We start from the raw sequence: 18,554 nt of genomic DNA, 5'->3' as shown, positions 1-18,554 counted from the left end.
GTATGTAAGGTTTTGTTTTGTTTTTTAAGGTATATATCTGTGGTGAGGCATCAAAAGTATATCCCAGAATAGAACAAAGCTTGTTAAACAACAACAACCAAAAAAAAAAAAAATTCCTGTAGTTACTAGAGGTCTAAAAGAAAATAAACATGCAAACATGGCTGGCTGTTAATAACCAACAGGAAATAAATGCTGCGTTTTAGGGATTATTTAAATTATTATTATTCAAAATTTTAATGTAGAAAATATATGAACAATTAGAGACAATAACTAAGAGGATTTTTTGAGGTTACCTTACTGAACTTATTGTCATTTTTTTGCATGGAGCTTCACGTGTGCTCTCTGTACCATTGTAGGGTCCAGTTCTTTTCACTTCCCTAGGATAATGGTCTGGACTTTGGCAATTGTATGGTCCCATTAATTCATTTATTGATTCATTTACTAATGCAGTCATTCATCAAAGATATCATGATCTTCATGAAAAAGATTCATTCCTGTCCTCAAGGATCTTAGGGCCTCTGGTCTACCAGTCATTGGAACAGTGTGGATTAAACTTCCAGTAAACCAGATCAAAGCTCCTCTAGTGGTAGTTTTTGTGAACGTGGGCTTATTTTGGGATTAGATTCTGGATGCACTTTGAAGCTGTACCCTTCCTGTGGCCCTCATTTCCTGTTTGCATTTTGTCCCATGAAATATGACCACTGTCTGTTCCTTTCCTTCCATTGCCATAGGCCTTACTTTTACCCAATGATCAGAATTTGGGGGATCTTCCTTTGAGCATTCCAGATAGGCTATCCTACACCTTGAAAACTGGAATTTCAGTGACTGATTTTCAATGTACATTATTGTGTAACATAGCACATATTCATACCTGGTGATATTTTGTATAGAACCTGTATGTGTTATCTTAATTATTAGTTGAGCACCATAGAAGTTGGTAAAGTTCCTTCATAAGTGTGTTCTTTTTGAAAGGCTCATTATGTCAGATATATTAAAAAGTTAATGTCAAATCAGTTCATTTCTTGGTATATCTGAAAAAGCCAATCAATCAATGTACCTAATTTGCACAAGACAGCATGAGCTGCATATTTCTAGATGCACATTGGATAGATGATAAACCATTCAACTGTTTAAAAATGAAATCTAAATCTACAAATTAAATACTATGTAAATACTACTTGTATATGTAAATACTATTTGTCCAAGTAAAGTACCTAATTTCAACCTAATTTGGGCATAAATAGTATTTTCACATTTCAAAGGGCCTTAATTACTGGTGTTGATTAATTTCCTTTAATATCTATTGAATGCAATTCCTTTTGATAATAGGGGAAAGAAAACATATTCAGGGCCCGACTCTGCCAGTAACTAGTTTTATGGCCCTGGAAATATCATGCAGAATCTTAGGTCTCAGGTTTTTCATCCATAAAATAAGAAAGTTTATTCTAAAGACCTTTTTGGTTTCAAGTCCACGATTTTCATTACATAAATGACTACCTCTTGACCTTTTGAAAGTAGTTATTTTAATGAGAAAAAATTGACAAAATCTACATACATATAAAAATATCTTTATAGATAAGCATATATATACATAATATGTGGACGTATATCCCAAGTATGTTTCTCATCATGTTTTCCCCTCCTTCTGTTCAAAAGACAAGACTGCCAAGGAGAAGCAATTGAAATTTTGGAGTGAGAAGATTCTTACTCCACCCTTCATAACTGGGAAATGCCTCCTGTAGGAGGGTAAGATTTAGGAAGCAGAAAAAGAAGTAGATGAGCTCTCTTTGCAAGTCTATAGGTCTCTCAACTGATAAACAGTAGTTTTCCTTTAGTTGTCTATCAGATTTGGGGATCTGAAGGCCTTTTAAACTATCTGGGTCAGTGTCCACAATTTGCCATAATCTCTCACTTAATTTTCAATGAATAGAATAGTTCTTGAGTGAGCTTTGGCCTCATGGAAATAACCTATTCTCAGGGCTAGATATAAAATTATACATTTTAGGAGAAAAACTGAATATTCATAACGTTCTGTCGTCTTGTAGTTACTCTGCTGTTTTCTTGCCTAAACAAACCGTGTACTATATTCCAAATTAAAATAGAAAACATTATTTCTCTCTGATGGTCTGATGCAAATTTTGTATCCTTAACAGGGATGCTACATTTTGGGGAAAATTCTGTTTTCGTATGTGTTTTCAAATGATAGTTTACTGATGCAAATGTTGTTTGGAATTTGTTTTAGCATAATGGACTGTTGTCTGAGTTTGATCCAATATTCAGGGACTTCCTTACTTTAGCCTTCCAGTTTCCAGTTTCCACTTTCCAACTTGACTTGTAGAAAGAAAACAAATCTGAAAAACTCTCAATATTTCATAATTAGTTTCCTTTTTTTTCCTTTAGCCAAACCAACAACTTTATCTCTTCCTCTGACCCCAGAGTCACCAAAGTAAGTATTATGAAATGTAACCATTTTCAGAAAGGGAAGGGGGTTCTAATACATTTGGCTACAGCAACTCCATTTCAGTTTGTTTTTATAAATGTGCCATATCTTCCAGTGACCCCAAGGGTTCCCCATTTGAGAACAAGACTATTGAACGAACCTTAAGTGTGGAACTCTCTGGAACTGCAGGTAAGCCTTAAATTTCACTTGAATCTTTTTGTGTGGGTGAGTCTGTATGTGAAATATATATTAGAGTATATTCTCTATGTGATTAATGAAATTCACAAAGAGTACAAACAACACTGGATAAGAAGTTATCTATAAATATTTTCAGTTGTTTATTTTTTTAGGAGGAGACATTTATTGTGTGTCACACCTGGGCCAGACCCTCATATATATCATTGATTTGGATCCACAAATAAACCTATTTCTGATTAAGACACTAAAACTTGAGTAGGAGGAGAAATGAACATTTATTGGTCTTTCACTCAATAGATATGCCAAGTGTATAAGTGGTTTTAGCTAATTTCATAACGACCTCATAAGATGGTGGTAGTATTTTTCATTTTTAAGATGAGAAAATAAGGTTCAGAGACGTTAAGTAACTTGCCCAAGATCACAGAGCTAGAAAGCAAAGAGCAAAGGTTTGAACTCAGGTTTACTAATTATCAATACTTCACTTGAAATATTTTCTTACTCTCCATTGTACTCAACAGTGTAATGCTCTCCTATATATGTTACCATTTTTATATCTTTCCAGTAAAGGAGAAAAATGAAAATGTGTCCATTCACCAAAACAAAATGTTCTTATATATTTTAAACAAGAGCAATTTCCTTCACTGTTTGGACTTCTTAATTTATTTGGCCAGTCTTACTTCACATTCTGAAGAGGAAGAAGCTTTAAAAACTTGAACTAACCCCTGAGAAACTTACAAATCCAAAGAGTTCCTAGGCAGACTTCTGAGTTGGCTGCAAATGGTAGCTTTGCAGTAAGTGCTTAGGTTTAGGCACTTGAACCCCACCAGAAAGTGAATCTGAGGATGTCTGTACAAGAAGTTCCTAGGCTCTGGCCATTGCTGATAAGGGTAAAGGAATAGTAAGTTAAACAAATGCTTTCAACCAGAACTATGGTGCCTACACACACTGTGGTCATTGTTACTAAGTTTAATTTCACCCTTTGAGTTTGCTAAATTACCTCCTTATGAAAGGTCTATTGCATGATTGCATGATTTGGTCAAGCAGTAGAGCAGTTAATTTCATGGTATTTATATATATTTTATATGTGTGTATACAAGTGTAAATATATTGTTATATAATAATACATGTACACACATGTATTCACATATAAAGAATATATATAAGATCATTTCTTAAATAAATTACAATTACACATGTGATCATAAGTAACTTTTGTGTGCATATATTATGTGCAGTAGAGGCCTTCTTGTCCGACCAATGAGTGAGTATTTTGGTGGTTTTATCTGAAACGTTGATTGAAGTATACACAGTTTAATCATTTTACTTTTGCTTAAAACATACAAATTATACATTTAAATACAAAATTTTTGGTATAAGACAGAGAGACCTTTGCACTGAACTTAAATGTACTAACTAGGGATCCATTCATCTTCCTGGCACAAACTTCACTAATAATGCAACATAGATGGTATTCACATTTCGTTTCTTACTTTTTGAAGGAAAATAATTAAGGGTATTTGTGTGGTAGTCTGAGTGCAGAATCATTCTAGGTTTTTATGATTTTTTAATATAAATCATAATCATAATTCCTTATGTTTTCCCATACCATCCACCTACAACTAATTTGACAGCCCTTCTTTTAGTAACATACCTTTATCAGGTATTTTAATAGAAAAAACTTTTCTTACTAATATTTCATTCAGTTATATAATATTTTATTATCTGACATAATTTCAGTCACCAGTACAATGGACATTAATGGATTTGGGAAAATACATTACCTTGGCTATAGTAACAACCAGCTGAAAGGAATCTATTAACTAGGAGTGTTCAGGATGCTGTAGGTGTAAGTTCCTTTGGTTTAGAGAGGATTGAGAAAGCTTCCACTATATATACTGATACCAAGCTTTCTATTAAAGAAACATTTTTTTATTTTTCTCTGATTATAAATAATACAAGCTTACTATAAAAAATGTCAAAAATACAAACTAGTGGAAAAATTGTGTATAGTTCTAAATTGTTTTCTATGGATATTTTTACATCTGTGATCATTTTGTATATACATAATTTTGCATTCTGATTTTTCAGTTAACATTTTGATAAGGAAGTTTTATATCATCACAGACCCTTTATCATCAGGCTTTTCTTAGTGTGCTGTATAACATTAGTTTGAGTAGGTGTATCAAAATGTATCAAAATTTAATTATACTTTTATTGTTACACATTTAGGTTGTTTTAAAGTGTTACCATTTTGAAATAGCACTGCAGTGGAAATCTTTGTTCATAAATTCTTTAAATCTTATTTTTCTCAAAATAAATTACTAGTAGTTATTAATATGAATATAAGGATATAAATATCTTGGGGGCTTCTGATACATATTGCCCCATTGCTTTCCAAAAGAGGTGTTTCCACTTATAGTCCTATTATCACTATGTGGATATATTTGCTTTATTACATCCTTGCTAGCATTGGGTATCTTCGTTTTTAAAATATTTTGCTCATTTATATGTATAACATATCATTTAAATTGCATTCCTTGTACTCATGAGATTATGGTGTTACAAAAAAGCACTTACTTTTATTTTCTTCTTGTCAGAGTTTTATTATTTCTCTTACTGACCTAATTTTAAATAATTTAGTTATACATTTGAAAGGTTAGTAGGCTACACTGTTGAGAATTTATAGAAGATACTTTTTAAAAAAATACTTAGCATCCTAAAAATATATACAGTGGATTTATTTCTGTTGGTGAACCAGAATTCATCTTACTAGCTTAAACCCCTTTTTCTTAGTGCTTTGAAAGATTATTGAATACAACGGAAATCAATTTACCAACATATATAACATATATAATACCTGCTCTATGCTTGCAACACTGTAGGTCTTGGGGAATATTTATCAAGAATAAGACATAGAGACTAATCCATGCAAAGCATGGACTACTGTACTTGACTCATAGTAGGTGCTAAATAAATGTTCTTGTTTTTAAGATGTGGGCTTATAGTCAGTTGGGAAAATAACACATATTGTCCAAGTAGCACGAAGGGAAAATATTATTTACTGTTTATAATGTTTTGCTACTTTCAAAAGAAGGTTGTTTTTCATTTGTTGAACATGGTGGTAATGAGTGCAGATACACATTACACAAGCTGATGTATGGCCAAAGTGCATTACATGCAAGAAGGGAATTCGAGCTACAGGAAAATCAAGGGATGAAGAACAACTTGGAGGCTGTAGAAGGTGGCTAGAAGGAGAAGTTTGAAACCTGCTCAGAGGATGGTATAGGGAGGAGGAGACTGGGGGAGAAGAGGGTTATTTTTTTTGATAGAGCTATTGTGTGTTTGAAGTGCTAGACAATGTGTAATGTTCATGACCTCCATCCTCACCAAACGTCTTCAGTAAAATGTGTTATGTAGTAGCGTTTGGAGGATACGACACACACTGATTGTGCCTCAAGAGAATCACCAAAGGGAGAAAATAAGCTTTCAAAGGGAACCCTGTAACATGGCTTCAAGTTAAATATCATGATTGTGCAAAAGATTGAAAAGAATTGTAGAGACAGTTCAGGACTGAAGGAAGCATTAAGGCAATACCATTAGGCAGTGAGTGACAGAGTTGATCTGTGGAAAAGAGTTTGGAGGAAATTGAGTGCTCCACTGACTTGAGGTGCCTTAAGGGAGAAAAATATTTGCATCTGATTTTTAAGTGTGTAGGTGGAAAGGAGAGAAGATATTGATGGAGCAGAAGATACTGTATTGTAAATTGAAACATAAAATTGCCAGTATTCAACCTTTTTGACATACCAAAAAAATTGGCCATTTCGTGTGAGACTACCTGAACTAAGATACTTTAAAAGCTGCAAATCTCCAAATGAAAGTAGTCTATTATGATTTTTTAAAAAACAGACAGCACAGTTTAGTGAAGCTGTGCAAAACCTTGGCTCTAATATTGGACAAACCCAAGTTTAAATTCTAGATCTACCCCCATCTAGCTGTAAGGCCTTTGGTCAATTTAATTAAATTCTGTAAGACTCAGGAAGCTTATGTATCAAATGAAGCTGATCACAGTACCTGCATCTCATTGAGTCACTGTGAGGATTAAATGAGATAAAACATGAAAAAGCTTAGTCCAGTGACAGCATATGTGTTCAATAACTATTAGCTATTTAATTACTAATTCTACATTAAATTCATTTCTGGAGGTCATTGTACCTTCCTGCTCATCTTTTCAACTTTTGACTACCTTTTACCTGTTTCCTTTTATTGGCCTTAATACTATCTCCTCTTTGGCACTCTCATATATGAAGTTATGTATTCTTTTTTGTGGTAAAATTCCCCTAATTCCCCATGAAATTGAACATATACTGCTTTTGGTGTGGGGTTGGGATTTACCAAATCAAGGTAGAAAAACCTCCTCTTGGGCATTCATTCTCTCAACAACAGGTACTTCTGCTGTTCCTACAAATCCTAGAGGCTAGACATTCACTAATAGGCACTTCACATGTATTATTTTTTGACTCTCTGTCCATTTAATTGTGAAGGAAAAAGCTATATGTCGGTCTGTGGTGGACACTGGGTTCAGAGCAAGTCTGTCTAACTAGAGATTATGTAGATTATGTCTCTTTCCTGAAGCCTGAATTTTAAAGATAGTAGTGGACATCTGTTATGTTAAATAGGTTTTATTTCACTTGCCAAGTGTCATTGATAGGTATTGGTTGCCAGAAGCATTGTGTTGAGAAGGATGCTAAGGCCAAGTCTGTACTCAGTGGGAATGTCATGATCAGTTAGTAATGTCTGCCGTCAGTGTAGCAGAGGGGTGGACAGGGTGTGAACAGCATTCAGGTTGTTGATTTGTTGATCCTTCGTATACATGCTTAACGCCTTTGGTTGCAACAGAGGACATGGATCAAGCTGTTGCCCAGGACTTTCTGGTGTCTTATTTAATTTTACAAATTTTAGTGAAATTTTCCAAACATTTAAGTGAAAACGTAGAGTCAACAAAGTTCTAAGACCTCAAGAATAATCCCTCTGCCCCATCTGCAGAGTCTTTGGGAAACAGGAGGGATGAGATAGGAAGTTCGCTTTATTAGGTATCACCAGCTGGTCTGCCTTTGTGATTGTCCTAAAGTAGCTCATTTTGGCTGATAAAAAAAAAATGCTTCTCTTTTACAGGTGTAAAAACTAATTTGATTTCAAAATAGCTGTTAGTAAAGCAAGATGAGAGAAAAGAGAATGCTCTTTTGGCAGAAGGCATTTAAATCTATTGCATATGGAGATGTTCAGAGTGCTAGACTTTTTGCTTCTGAAATGGGAATGGCAAAGCAATGTCAGCTCAACAAGGTGATGGTTTTAACCACAGGACATGAAGGAATTTGATTAGGAACCCCCAAAATTTTATTTATATATATTTATTTACATGTACATACATATATATGTATATGTGTGTGTATATATATATATACACACACATGTATATGTATATATAAATGTTTTATTTTTATTACTGTAAAAGTAATAAGAATAAATATAACTATTTTAGAACTAATTAGGAAAATAAGAACAAAATCATCAGCACCCTCATCACCCTAACTCACGAGATCTTAGCAATGCTTTCCTCCATCGATATGTATATTTTCCCCATGGTTTTCATGATGGTGGATTTGGTTTAAATCAGTAGTTATTCAAATTGCACTTCAGTAGACTTGCACTTAAAAAACCCTGCTCGTTAACCCATCACTGAGTAATTTCTTATTCTTTTATGTGGAGTCTTATATTGTCATTTTTGAACTTCCCATTTAAAAGCTGATTTTGCTGGATGGTATATTGACAAACAGCATAAATTTGCTATACCCTCTTGGTATATACATCTTTTGTATGTGACTTATCTGTGGGGAAATAGACCAAAGCAAAATAGGAGCAGTAGTTGGTAGTTTTAAAAGAAAGCCACAGCGACAGAGAACTAGAAAGTGATTTTGACAGGTCATATGATCCATTCCTGTGGCTGAAGAAGCCAAGAAAGGGAGACCCAACAAATTCTCTTTACAGCCCATTCCAGTGTTTTGCAACTCGTCCTGACAGGAATTTCTTCCATATTTCATATCCCTCATTTTCTATTTTTAATCTCATTCTTCTTGACTCAGCATCTGAAAAACACCTCTGTTTTCTTTTCTGGAAATGGTACTGTCCAATGTCTTTCAAGACAAGGATAGCAAAGCAATTTTCTCTCCCATATCAACTTCAGGGGTTTGGTGGGAGACACCTGGAAAGCCAGACTCCTCTCTCCCTGACCCGGACCCCCTCTCCTGCCCCAGCTCTGTGGGAAAGTGCCCGAGGGCCAATGAATAACAGCTTCATCTTCCATGAGCAAGAGTTGGGGCATTAGACACATGTCATAGGAATGTTCTGAAGCTTTTCTGTAAGGTGAGTTTGTTCCCCAGTTCTCAAGGCCGATATAGGAAATCCTTAAAAAGCAGGAAAGGCAGGGGCTCCATCAATCAGAGGGGACATGTCAGCCTGGGTACCAGAGCGAGGTGTGGGAGGCCCTTCTGTGTCAGGGGTTAACACTTCGGTTGCTGGCTTTTGTGGAGATCCAGTGAGTCCTGGGGAAGTTAGGGGTGAAGAGAGAGCACTGGAGGAGCTTTTATCAACAAAATATTTTAACAATTATAGCAGTAACAGTTCATACTGATTGAGTATCAGTCCTTCCTATGCTCCCTTGACACCGACTCCAAGTTCTTGAGGCCAAAAATATGTGAGTAGGACTCAAGTCACTCTCCTCTCTTTGCCCAGTCCTCCTTCTTTGGTGAGTTTTTAAGCAAATTAGAAAATCATCTTCTCGGTGTCTTTCCTTGAGAAATCTTAGAACTGGCATGTGACAAAAGAATAATCCCATTGTCAAACTCCAAAGCGAGTCACAGATTTAGCAGGAGGTTGTGTGAAATGTAAACTGTAAAACTGTGTAAACTATTAAAAAAGATCTTGCTGAAGTCATTGGCTGGATAGTGGAGCACAGAATACAGAGCAGAGGACTTGCCATTTATCAGTCATTCAATTAAGCACACCAACCCAAAAGAAAACTCCTCAAAGGAAATCATTTTATAGCACATAATGAAACACAAAACCAAACCAAACTTGTCTCTGACTTTTTTTTTTTTTAAGGGCTGTTTAAAAAGATAACTGGAGAGTGTGGGAGAGTGTGTACCACTTCCCCCAGATTTGCTGTGCAGAAGTGCAGAAGTGTGAGTGATGTAGAGGTACTTGTTTATTATAGAGCACATTTCAATGCAGTAATCATAAATATTGCTAAGGTTGTGCTCCATTGAAATATGACCTACATACTCTTGATTGTTTGTGTTACGTGATTTGTCTGACACCTATTACATTCTGGGTAATAGCAGCCATTTGTTGCTCTGCACAGCAGGCTCTTCTGACAAAAGAAAATAGGCAGCAATAAAAAAGCTATAGTCTGAATTACATTCTGCACAGTGCTGCACTGCTGAGAGTTTGTGCAAGTGTGTTAACAATGTTCTGAACTGCCTCTTGTCAGCCTTCAGCCTGTAATGGCCATCTGTCCTCACATAAATCTGTCAAAACCTGCTAAGTTCAAGAGAGAGCATGGAATATACCTTGTACTGTCAACACCAAAATGTACACATTCCCCAGAAAATCAACACACAGGAAATAATCCGGAGGTTATGGGAAGCATTAGCCCGGTTGATTTAGGCTTGTGGGCTGAAATTGAGAGTCTGGCAATTAGTGGGAAGATGACAAAGGTAGTGGCGTTGAGGAATTGAGTATTGACTGCCCTTCTACCACAGGGGAAAACATTCTGGGTGGAGGAGATGGGGTTAGAGAAATCTAATTAGTTCAGGTGCAGCAAAGGGTTCCCTGTCCCGGGCACAACTCCTAAAAGCTGGACATCATGTTAAAAGAAAAAAAAAAAAAAGCTTCTTACACTTTTGTTTTGCTTTGTTTTGTTTTACTCTGGATCTCAACCCTATCTGGAAATAGATTTTCAATGAGGCACTGGTGACACGCAGTCTCATGATCCTTAAGATGTCTCAGTCTTGCTCTGGGATATTCTCCTCGGATTAAAGAAGTTTCAATAAACAGTCAAAAGGTTAGGGAATGATCTGAATTATTTTTCCCTGCCCACCGACTCACTAATCCTAAAATAACTTCCATCTACTAAGAGAGTATTATTTAATGAGCAGGGCCGTCCGAAATTTCTAGCCCTGCTATTTTCACTCACAGGGTATATCTGGTTATCTAAGGGTGTTTCTGTAAGTTTTAAGCAGATACACAAGAAAATCTGTAGTTACTGCAGATTTTAAAGAATGATCTCTTTATGAAGTCCAGGGGGCTGAATCCCTGAAATGACAGCATTTGGTGGAATATCCAGCACATAGTAGGTGCTGAGTGAAAGTCTGTTTAATTGCCACAGGCCATCTAAAATGAAAAGGAAGTAAAAAGCTTTGTTTTTAACACCAAGAAACTCTAATCATGTGTTAGCGCTCCCAAGAGCAACTTGAGAATCGGTTATTTAAGCGATAATGAGCTTAGGTACTAGGACAAGAGTTTCAAATGTTCAAGACGAAAAAGAATTTCTATATTTAAAATCCCTAGATAGCTGAGCTATTTTTAGAACTAGTCTCTCTTTAATAGTGGCCTAATTTGGTGTTTCTGAAGTTTAGGGTTTCTTTTTATAAGTCTAGAATGTCAGTCAAAATATATCTACCTGAGATCAAGGCAAGGTGCCACATAGACACGACGGGAAAGTGGCTCTCCATAAGTGGTCTATGAACCGTGTCATTAAAAATATTTGACCAGCCTCCCAAGTGATCCGTGGGCCACTGAAATGGGACACCTACTAGTAAAGAAGGATCTAGAAAAATAAAAATGAGTGAAACATTTTGCAAAAATAAGCCCAAGCAGTATTCCACTGAGAGCTCCTCATCTGTCTGGAGAGACAAGATATAATTCACATTCAAAGAGAGATAAGCGTGAAATATAGCAATATCTGGTAAGTGACTGATCCTGGCAGTAAATTATTGGAAAAGTAAAAATTACCCCCATTCAGAGTATCATGAAAGGATCTATGAAGTTGTATTTGAGGATGTTGAATGTCATTTCCCCCAATTCAAGGGCTATCTCATTTGGAATATTTGACTGTTATTTACTCAGCAAAGAGAGATTATTCATCATTATTTCTTTGAGCATCTTAGCTTCCTGTGAGAAATATTTGAGATCTTATCATTTCTATGCTGGGAATTGGTATCTTTACATTTGTTGTAGCAGTAATTGAAGGTAGCATGTGGTAGAAATCAGCGTGTATGAATGGGACAGTGCAAAGGGAAGAGGAAACAAGCAGAGAGAGACAGACAAACAGAAAGATAGACAGGATAAGAAAGAAAGCACGAAAAGGAAGGGGAGAAGGAGATGGAGGGGGAATGGGAGGAATAGGAAGAGATGGAGGAGGGGAAGGAGGAGAGAAAATTGGCCATATAGGAATTCCTTAGACTGAGTAAAAGATATACTTGTCTGTGAAAGAGGGAACACAAGGAGAGTGAACTTCAGTGACATAGATGATTCATTCAGTAATGTCACCTCCCTATTATCTTCAAGCAAAGAATGGGGGGCAGGCGTACAGTAGGCTGCTGATAAAGGGAAGCTTTTCTGAGACTCAGATGTGTCACGAAGGGAGAGCAGTGTCTCCTTCTCTTTGTGTTTGCATTTCCCTGTCTTTCTGAACTTTTCTGGGATAGATTTCCAAAGTCAAACCTCTTTGCATTTTTGTATGTTTCCTTCCCTCCTTTAGGGAGAATTAGCTATGTGTAATAAAAGTTGCCAAATACTGGTGCAAAGTATTTCATTTTAAGGAAAATATTAATTTCTTCTATCTCTGTATTGTCAAGTAGGGGAGAGAGGCAGTGTCTTCCTATTCATACCAAAACTTCATGTAGCTTTCTGTGCCCTACTTGGTTATGTGTGTGTGTGTGTGTGTGTGTGTGTGTGTGTGTGTATACTTTTATTTTCTAGCAAGGTAGAATTTTCCTTGAAGCATGCAGTCGCCTTAAGTCTAACCCCAGGCTTCTTGTGGACTTGAAGTTCTTTTTTGCTGAATAGCATCCTCCCATCCTCCTAAATAAAAAGTGTATTGTAAACTAAAATGTTCCCTTGTAAGCATAAAGTCATTTGAACTCCAGCCTGCCCTTCTTCAAAGTTCCGTCGACTCTGGAGCTTTTCCACAATTCTTCTTCCTTGGCATAAAGGGCTGAGGAGGACTTAGGGGTGAAACTGAACAGAGATAACTAGCCTTCACACACTCTCCCACAATGATTTGTGATGGAATTTTCTGCCCTCTGTAGAAAAGCACAAAAGGCAACAACTGACCGATTCCCCCTCTTCTTCCTTCTTTTTTTTTCAGTTTTTTCAATTAGTTAGTTGCCGAAGCTTGGATTCATTTCAATCCTTCAGCCTCGTAACCCGCCCTGATGTGGTGTTCCAAATAAAATGGTCCACTGGCACTGCAATATTTAGTGTTACTGTTCACTTAAGTTTCTGTTGCAGAACCATATTTTAGACAGAATGTATTAGTTATGCTTACAAGAATGTACTATACCTACATTAGCCATGGTTTACAGAGTTAATGAACTGTGGAGACAAAGAATCATTGCCGTCATGTTGTAGAGTTGTCTGGTGCCCTGCATTAGCTGGCTGCATTTTACTGAACTTACTTTGATGTTGCCAATGTCATTTCCACCCTCCCCCCCAGTTGCTGTCATCCCATCTTTTCTTTTCTTTTTTAAAGTTGCCTAATTCTTTGGCTCCATGGGTAGATATCCTTGATTTTACAAAAATCCCTGACCTACATGCATCCTCCCCAGCATTCTTTGCAGACAAATGCCACCAAAGGTCTTCTATGATTTCCCTGTGTCCCACCGTGCTAATTTTCCACAACTCAGACTGCGAGAAGCCCCTGTAAATCTGAGCTTTGGTAATGCCTGGTGGTGACGTGGTCATGTTTCCTGGGAAGCAGGATCTGTTAGCATTGGCGTTTGAAATACAAAATATCATGGCTTTCACCACAGCCTCATATTGTAGATCCATCTTTTCTTGGTGACAGAGGCTTCGGGGGACAGAGTCACTTTTTACGGTCTTATCGTGAATTTAGTTTCCTTCCTTTTCACTGAGTTTTAACCGTTGTCTGAAATCTTGGAAAAGTTAGGAAAACATATCCTGGCATTTAACAACATATCTCTGTCTCTTTTCTTTCTCTCTCTCCCCTCCCCTTTTTTTTTTCTTTTATTATCTTAGGCCTAACTCCACCCACAACTCCTCCTCATAAAGCCAACCAAGATAACCCTTTTAGGGCTTCTCCAAAGCTGAAGCCCTCTTGCAAGACTGTGGTACCTCCGCCATCAAAGAAGGCCCGGTACAGTGAGTCTTCTGGTATCCAAGACAATAACTCCACCAGGAAAGGGCCCGAGCAGTCTGAGTTGTACGCACAGCTCAGCAAGACCTCCATGCTCACCAGTGGACATGAGGAAAGGAAGGCCAAGCGGCCCAGTCTGCGGCTGTTTGGTGACCATGACTATTGTCAGTCAATTAATTCCAAAACGGAAATACTCATTAATATATCACAGGAGCTCCACGACTCCAGACAACTAGAATATAAAGATGCCTCCTCCAACTGGCAGGGGCAGATGTGCTCTTCCACAGATTCAGACCAGTGCTACCTGAGAGAGGCCTCGGGGGTGAGCAGGCAGGTCTCTCCCAGCAGCACCAGAAAACAGCTCCAAGACCAGGAAATCCGAGCTGAGCTGAACAAGCACTTCGGTCATCCCAGTCAAGCTGTTTTTGACGACGAAGCAGACAAGACCAGTGAACTGAGGGACAGTGATTTCAGTAATGAACAATTCTCCAAACTACCTATGTTTATAAATTCAGGACTAGCCATGGATGGCCTGTTTGATGACAGCGAGGATGAAAGTGATAAACTGAACTCCCCTTGGGATGGCACGCAGTCCTATTCATTGTTCCATGTGTCGCCTTCTTGTTCTTCTTTTAACTCTCCATGTAGAGATTCCGTGTCACCACCCAAATCCTTATTTTCTCAAAGACCCCAAAGGATGCGCTCTCGTTCAAGGTCCTTTTCTCGACATAGGTCGTGTTCTCGATCACCATATTCCAGGTCAAGATCAAGGTCCCCAGGCAGTAGATCCTCTTCAAGGTAAACCTTGTCAAAACCCACCCAAAGCCTAAGGCGTCCCCAGGAAGTGAAAACAAAACCAAAGGCAAAAAATGCATTCAAAACCCACAGGCAGCCCAGCCCCTCACCATCCATTCCCAGTGCCACAGGAACTAAGGAGATTGTTGTTACCCATACATTCCTCTCCATCTTCTCTTTTTTTTTTTTTTTTGTGGTACGTGGGCCTCTCACTGTTGTGGCCTCTCCCGCTGCGGAGCACAGGCTCCGGACGCGCAGGCCCAGCGGCCATGGCTCACGGGCTCAGCCGCTCCACGGCACGTGGGACCCCCCCCGGACCGGGACACGAACCCGCGTCCCCTGCATCGGCAGGCGGACTCTCAACCACTGCGCCACCAGGGAAGTCCCCCTATCTTCTCTTAAATCTGTCATTCTTGAACACAGTGCCTTGAGCCAGTCAGATCAGAGAGAGCAATTTGTAAGAAACTTGCTCATCTAACTTTTTCCATTACCTGGAGAGCTGCCTTGTGCCAGGATAGGTGAGATCCATGCAAGATAAAGCTGACAGTGTACCAGGCCAGCGTTCGGCATTCACATCAATAAGAGATGCTGCAAGAGAACACGTCACTCCAGACCTCTAAGCTGACTAGACGATCACAAACTGTCACTGGGAAATCTCACAAGTAGCTGGGAACTGAAAGCCGGTTTATGTAATGCGGAATTCCAGGGGCTGTTCAGTCATGCCGATAAACTGGGGTTCACTGGCAGTTGCAAATGCCCTTTTGTTTTTCCTCCTCTCTCCCAGATCTTGCTACTACTATGAGTCAGGCCACTGCAGACACCGCGCGCACCGAAATTCTCCCCTGTGCGCGAGATCACGTTCAAGATCGCCCTACGGCCGGCGGCCCAGGTAATGATACAAGTCCTTTTCCCTCCGCGCCTCTCATCTCCCGTAGATGACAAGATGTTTTCTAAAACCCTGCCCCCTCCCCGATTTCTGATTAATTTTGCTCATGCGATTGGAGGTGGTTGCCTTAATGATGAAGTTATGTTTCTCAGGTATGACAGCTACGAGGAGTATCAGCACGAGAGGCTGAAGAGGGAAGAATACCGCAGAGAGTATGAGAAACGGGAGTCTGAAAGGGCCAAACAGAGAGAGAGGCAAAGGCAGAAGGCAATTGTAAGCAGCTTGGAGCTTACTTTCATTTTACAGGAGGGTTTCTTTTCTTTTTTTCTCCTGTCTTTTCTTTTCGTGGGGGTGGGCATAGATTAGAAAATCAGGTAAAGACTCTTGTTAGAATATGCAATACTCAGCCTTTTGGCTTTAAAGCATCAGTGAGTCCTCAGTCCCTCTTAACACAGACTATTGGAAAACAAAATGTTAGGTCAGTGTATTTCTCCTCCATACTACCTGTTTCTCATTCATCTTGAAGCTCATTACCGTTTTCGACCTTTGTTTCTAAAAATGGAGGAAGGAGAGATTTGTCCAGTCAGATACTGGTCCCATCAAGCCAGAGGATGAGTTCTTTGTATTGTTCTCTGCTGCTTTTTTCTCTGAGTGGAAAATGAAGAGATATCACTATTTGGTTTCAGTTTTCGTCTTTTCGGCAGACATGAGGGTTGGATTGAGTTAGATTTAAAGGCAGTGGTAGAGAAAGATTTGCTAAGAAAGTCATCATTTCTTCCTTGTGCCGGGTCAACAACGAATACATCCATATTTCTTATGAACTGTTCAATAACCTATATGGATTTCAGCACCATGTACTGCAGGGTATTACATTCACTTGACATATACACAGTACTGACCCTTTGGGGTAAGGAACTAGGTTATGTGCATCTAGTTCGTTCTCTGTTGGTCGGACCTTAGAAGGCAAAAAGGAGGTCCTCCAACTGTCAGCATCCAGTACTTGTTCAAGGCAGATATTCCTAATTGATTAAGGAAATCTTTCCCACTGAGCCCCAATAGAGCCTTGAGGGCTTTCCCAACGTGGTGCTATAGGGAGCCATGGCATATCCATTGGAAATGACACTGTTTTCATTCACTGCAGCTGCTGTCTGTTAGCTGCTAAATGTCATTTCAATGAAGATCAACCTTTGACACATCTTGCGTACAAGCTAACCAGGGCTTAGGGAAATGATTTTTAGCTGTAAATGTTAGATGGATATGGTACCTTTAAAACAACCCACAACCATCAACAAAATCTTGAAAAACCTACATAAAAGAGCTGACTAATAGAGTCCAAATCAAGCATTGGCCAACAGTTATCAACTGGAGGAAAAAGGTTAACTGAGAGGTTTGTTAACTCAGGCACTCAAGGAGAAAGAAGGGAGAAGTCATTGAATACTTAGGCTAAAGATCTAGGGCTTTGCTGCCATTTAACTTTGAATCTACCTAAGACCAAATTAAAGGCCTTGTGAAAATTATAACACTTTCCCTCATTTTTCTCAATTTTCAAATGAGCTGTGATATTAAGATTTGCCAGAGTATCATTAGTTAACACTTAAGAAGACTAATGAAAATTAAAAATTCAATTTTCTAATTTAGATGTTTTTAATTAATAGCCTGTTCAATAATTATAATAATTCACATTTATAGAGTGCCATATAGTTTACAAAGCCTTGTAGTATGGCACAGTACAGTTAATATATACCAAAGAGAGTCATGTTGAGTAAGCATGAAGGAAAATAGTTATTTAAGTGTTTTCATATTCATATTTGATAAAACTCTTCATGTTTCTTCCCAAAAGAATGACACTAAAGAGAGAAATTGTTTTATCATATATTTGCTCATTTGTGCAAAATATAACACAGCTGTAACCAAAGCTATGTAGATAAATGCAGATAAATGACATGTGCTTATTCTATTCTTCCAAAGATAATTTAGTCCCAGATACTTACTAGGGTGAAGAAAGGGAGGGAGGGGTCTTTTTGCTAGTTTGGTTCTTTACAAATAGATCAAAAAGTGTGATGGTCTATATTCCATAGATGCCTGAGCCAAAAGCACTCTTGAGGCCACTAGCCTCAGTTTGGAAGCAGATACCACCCTACCACCCTGCCTTTCCCTGTGTCACAAATATTGACCAGTTCCTTGGTTAATTCTCTGACTAAGACAATCTTTATCAGTTCCCTTTGAAAGACAGCAATTATAGTGCAAATGTCAACTTGGCTTATATTAAGTCATCATAATTAACTAGAAGTTTGTGAGAATTTTGGCTTTGAGATTTTTATTTTTGTTTTTAAAAAGCAGATTAAAAAAGAAAACTAGGCCATAGAGATTGTTTACTAACACAGTGACCCATAGGTAGTAAGAGCTTAGTATAAAGATTTGGGACTTACTGTTAAACCAATTCCCACTTGGACTATTAGATGCTATTTTTGTTTAAAATAAGTGAAAACACATGACTATATGAGAGACATTTGTTAGGTGCCTGGGCTCTAAAATTAGGTAAGACCTAGTCCCCACATCCAGGGAGTTCAAGTCTACTGGCTGGTAAAGATACACGGAGAGGCAATAGTGTGTGTTAATTACTATTGCAGAGGATGCACCTAAGGTACTGCAGTGGCAAATGGGTCGGCAACCAGCCCTGGGAACGAGGTGGGGCATCCCTGGAGAGGGTGAGATTGATTTGAAACCTAAAGGGAGGAAGGGCAAAGGTTTTTTTCACCTGTGTTGTCCAGTGTGGGAGCCATTAGCCATGAGGCCAATTC

The 18,554-nt window shown here is 38.3% G+C and overlaps 1 protein-coding gene across 3 annotated transcripts in view; it reads left to right on the top strand.

The window, feature by feature from the left end:
* PPARGC1A (PPARG coactivator 1 alpha) overlaps window positions 1-18,554 on the top strand; it is a gene marked incomplete at its 5' end in the record, with an annotated part of 309,032 nt that overhangs the window by 272,875 nt on the left and 17,603 nt on the right. For all 3 annotated transcript variants that reach the window (XM_082603851.1, XM_082603852.1, XM_082603853.1), the window contains 5 exons: window positions 2,401-2,446; window positions 2,556-2,629; window positions 13,955-14,870; window positions 15,652-15,756; window positions 15,906-16,026. In XM_082603851.1, the coding sequence (XP_082459977.1) occupies window positions 2,401-2,446; window positions 2,556-2,629; window positions 13,955-14,870; window positions 15,652-15,756; window positions 15,906-16,026 (1,262 nt within the window). The remainder of the gene's footprint in view (window positions 1-2,400; window positions 2,447-2,555; window positions 2,630-13,954; window positions 14,871-15,651; window positions 15,757-15,905; window positions 16,027-18,554) is intronic.

The sequence above is a fragment of the Mesoplodon mirus genome (genome assembly GCF_964341445.2).
Source record: "Mesoplodon mirus genome assembly, chromosome: 2".
Taxonomy (NCBI): domain Eukaryota; kingdom Metazoa; phylum Chordata; class Mammalia; order Artiodactyla; family Ziphiidae; genus Mesoplodon; species Mesoplodon mirus.
This window is presented reverse-complemented; position numbering and strand designations above follow the sequence as displayed.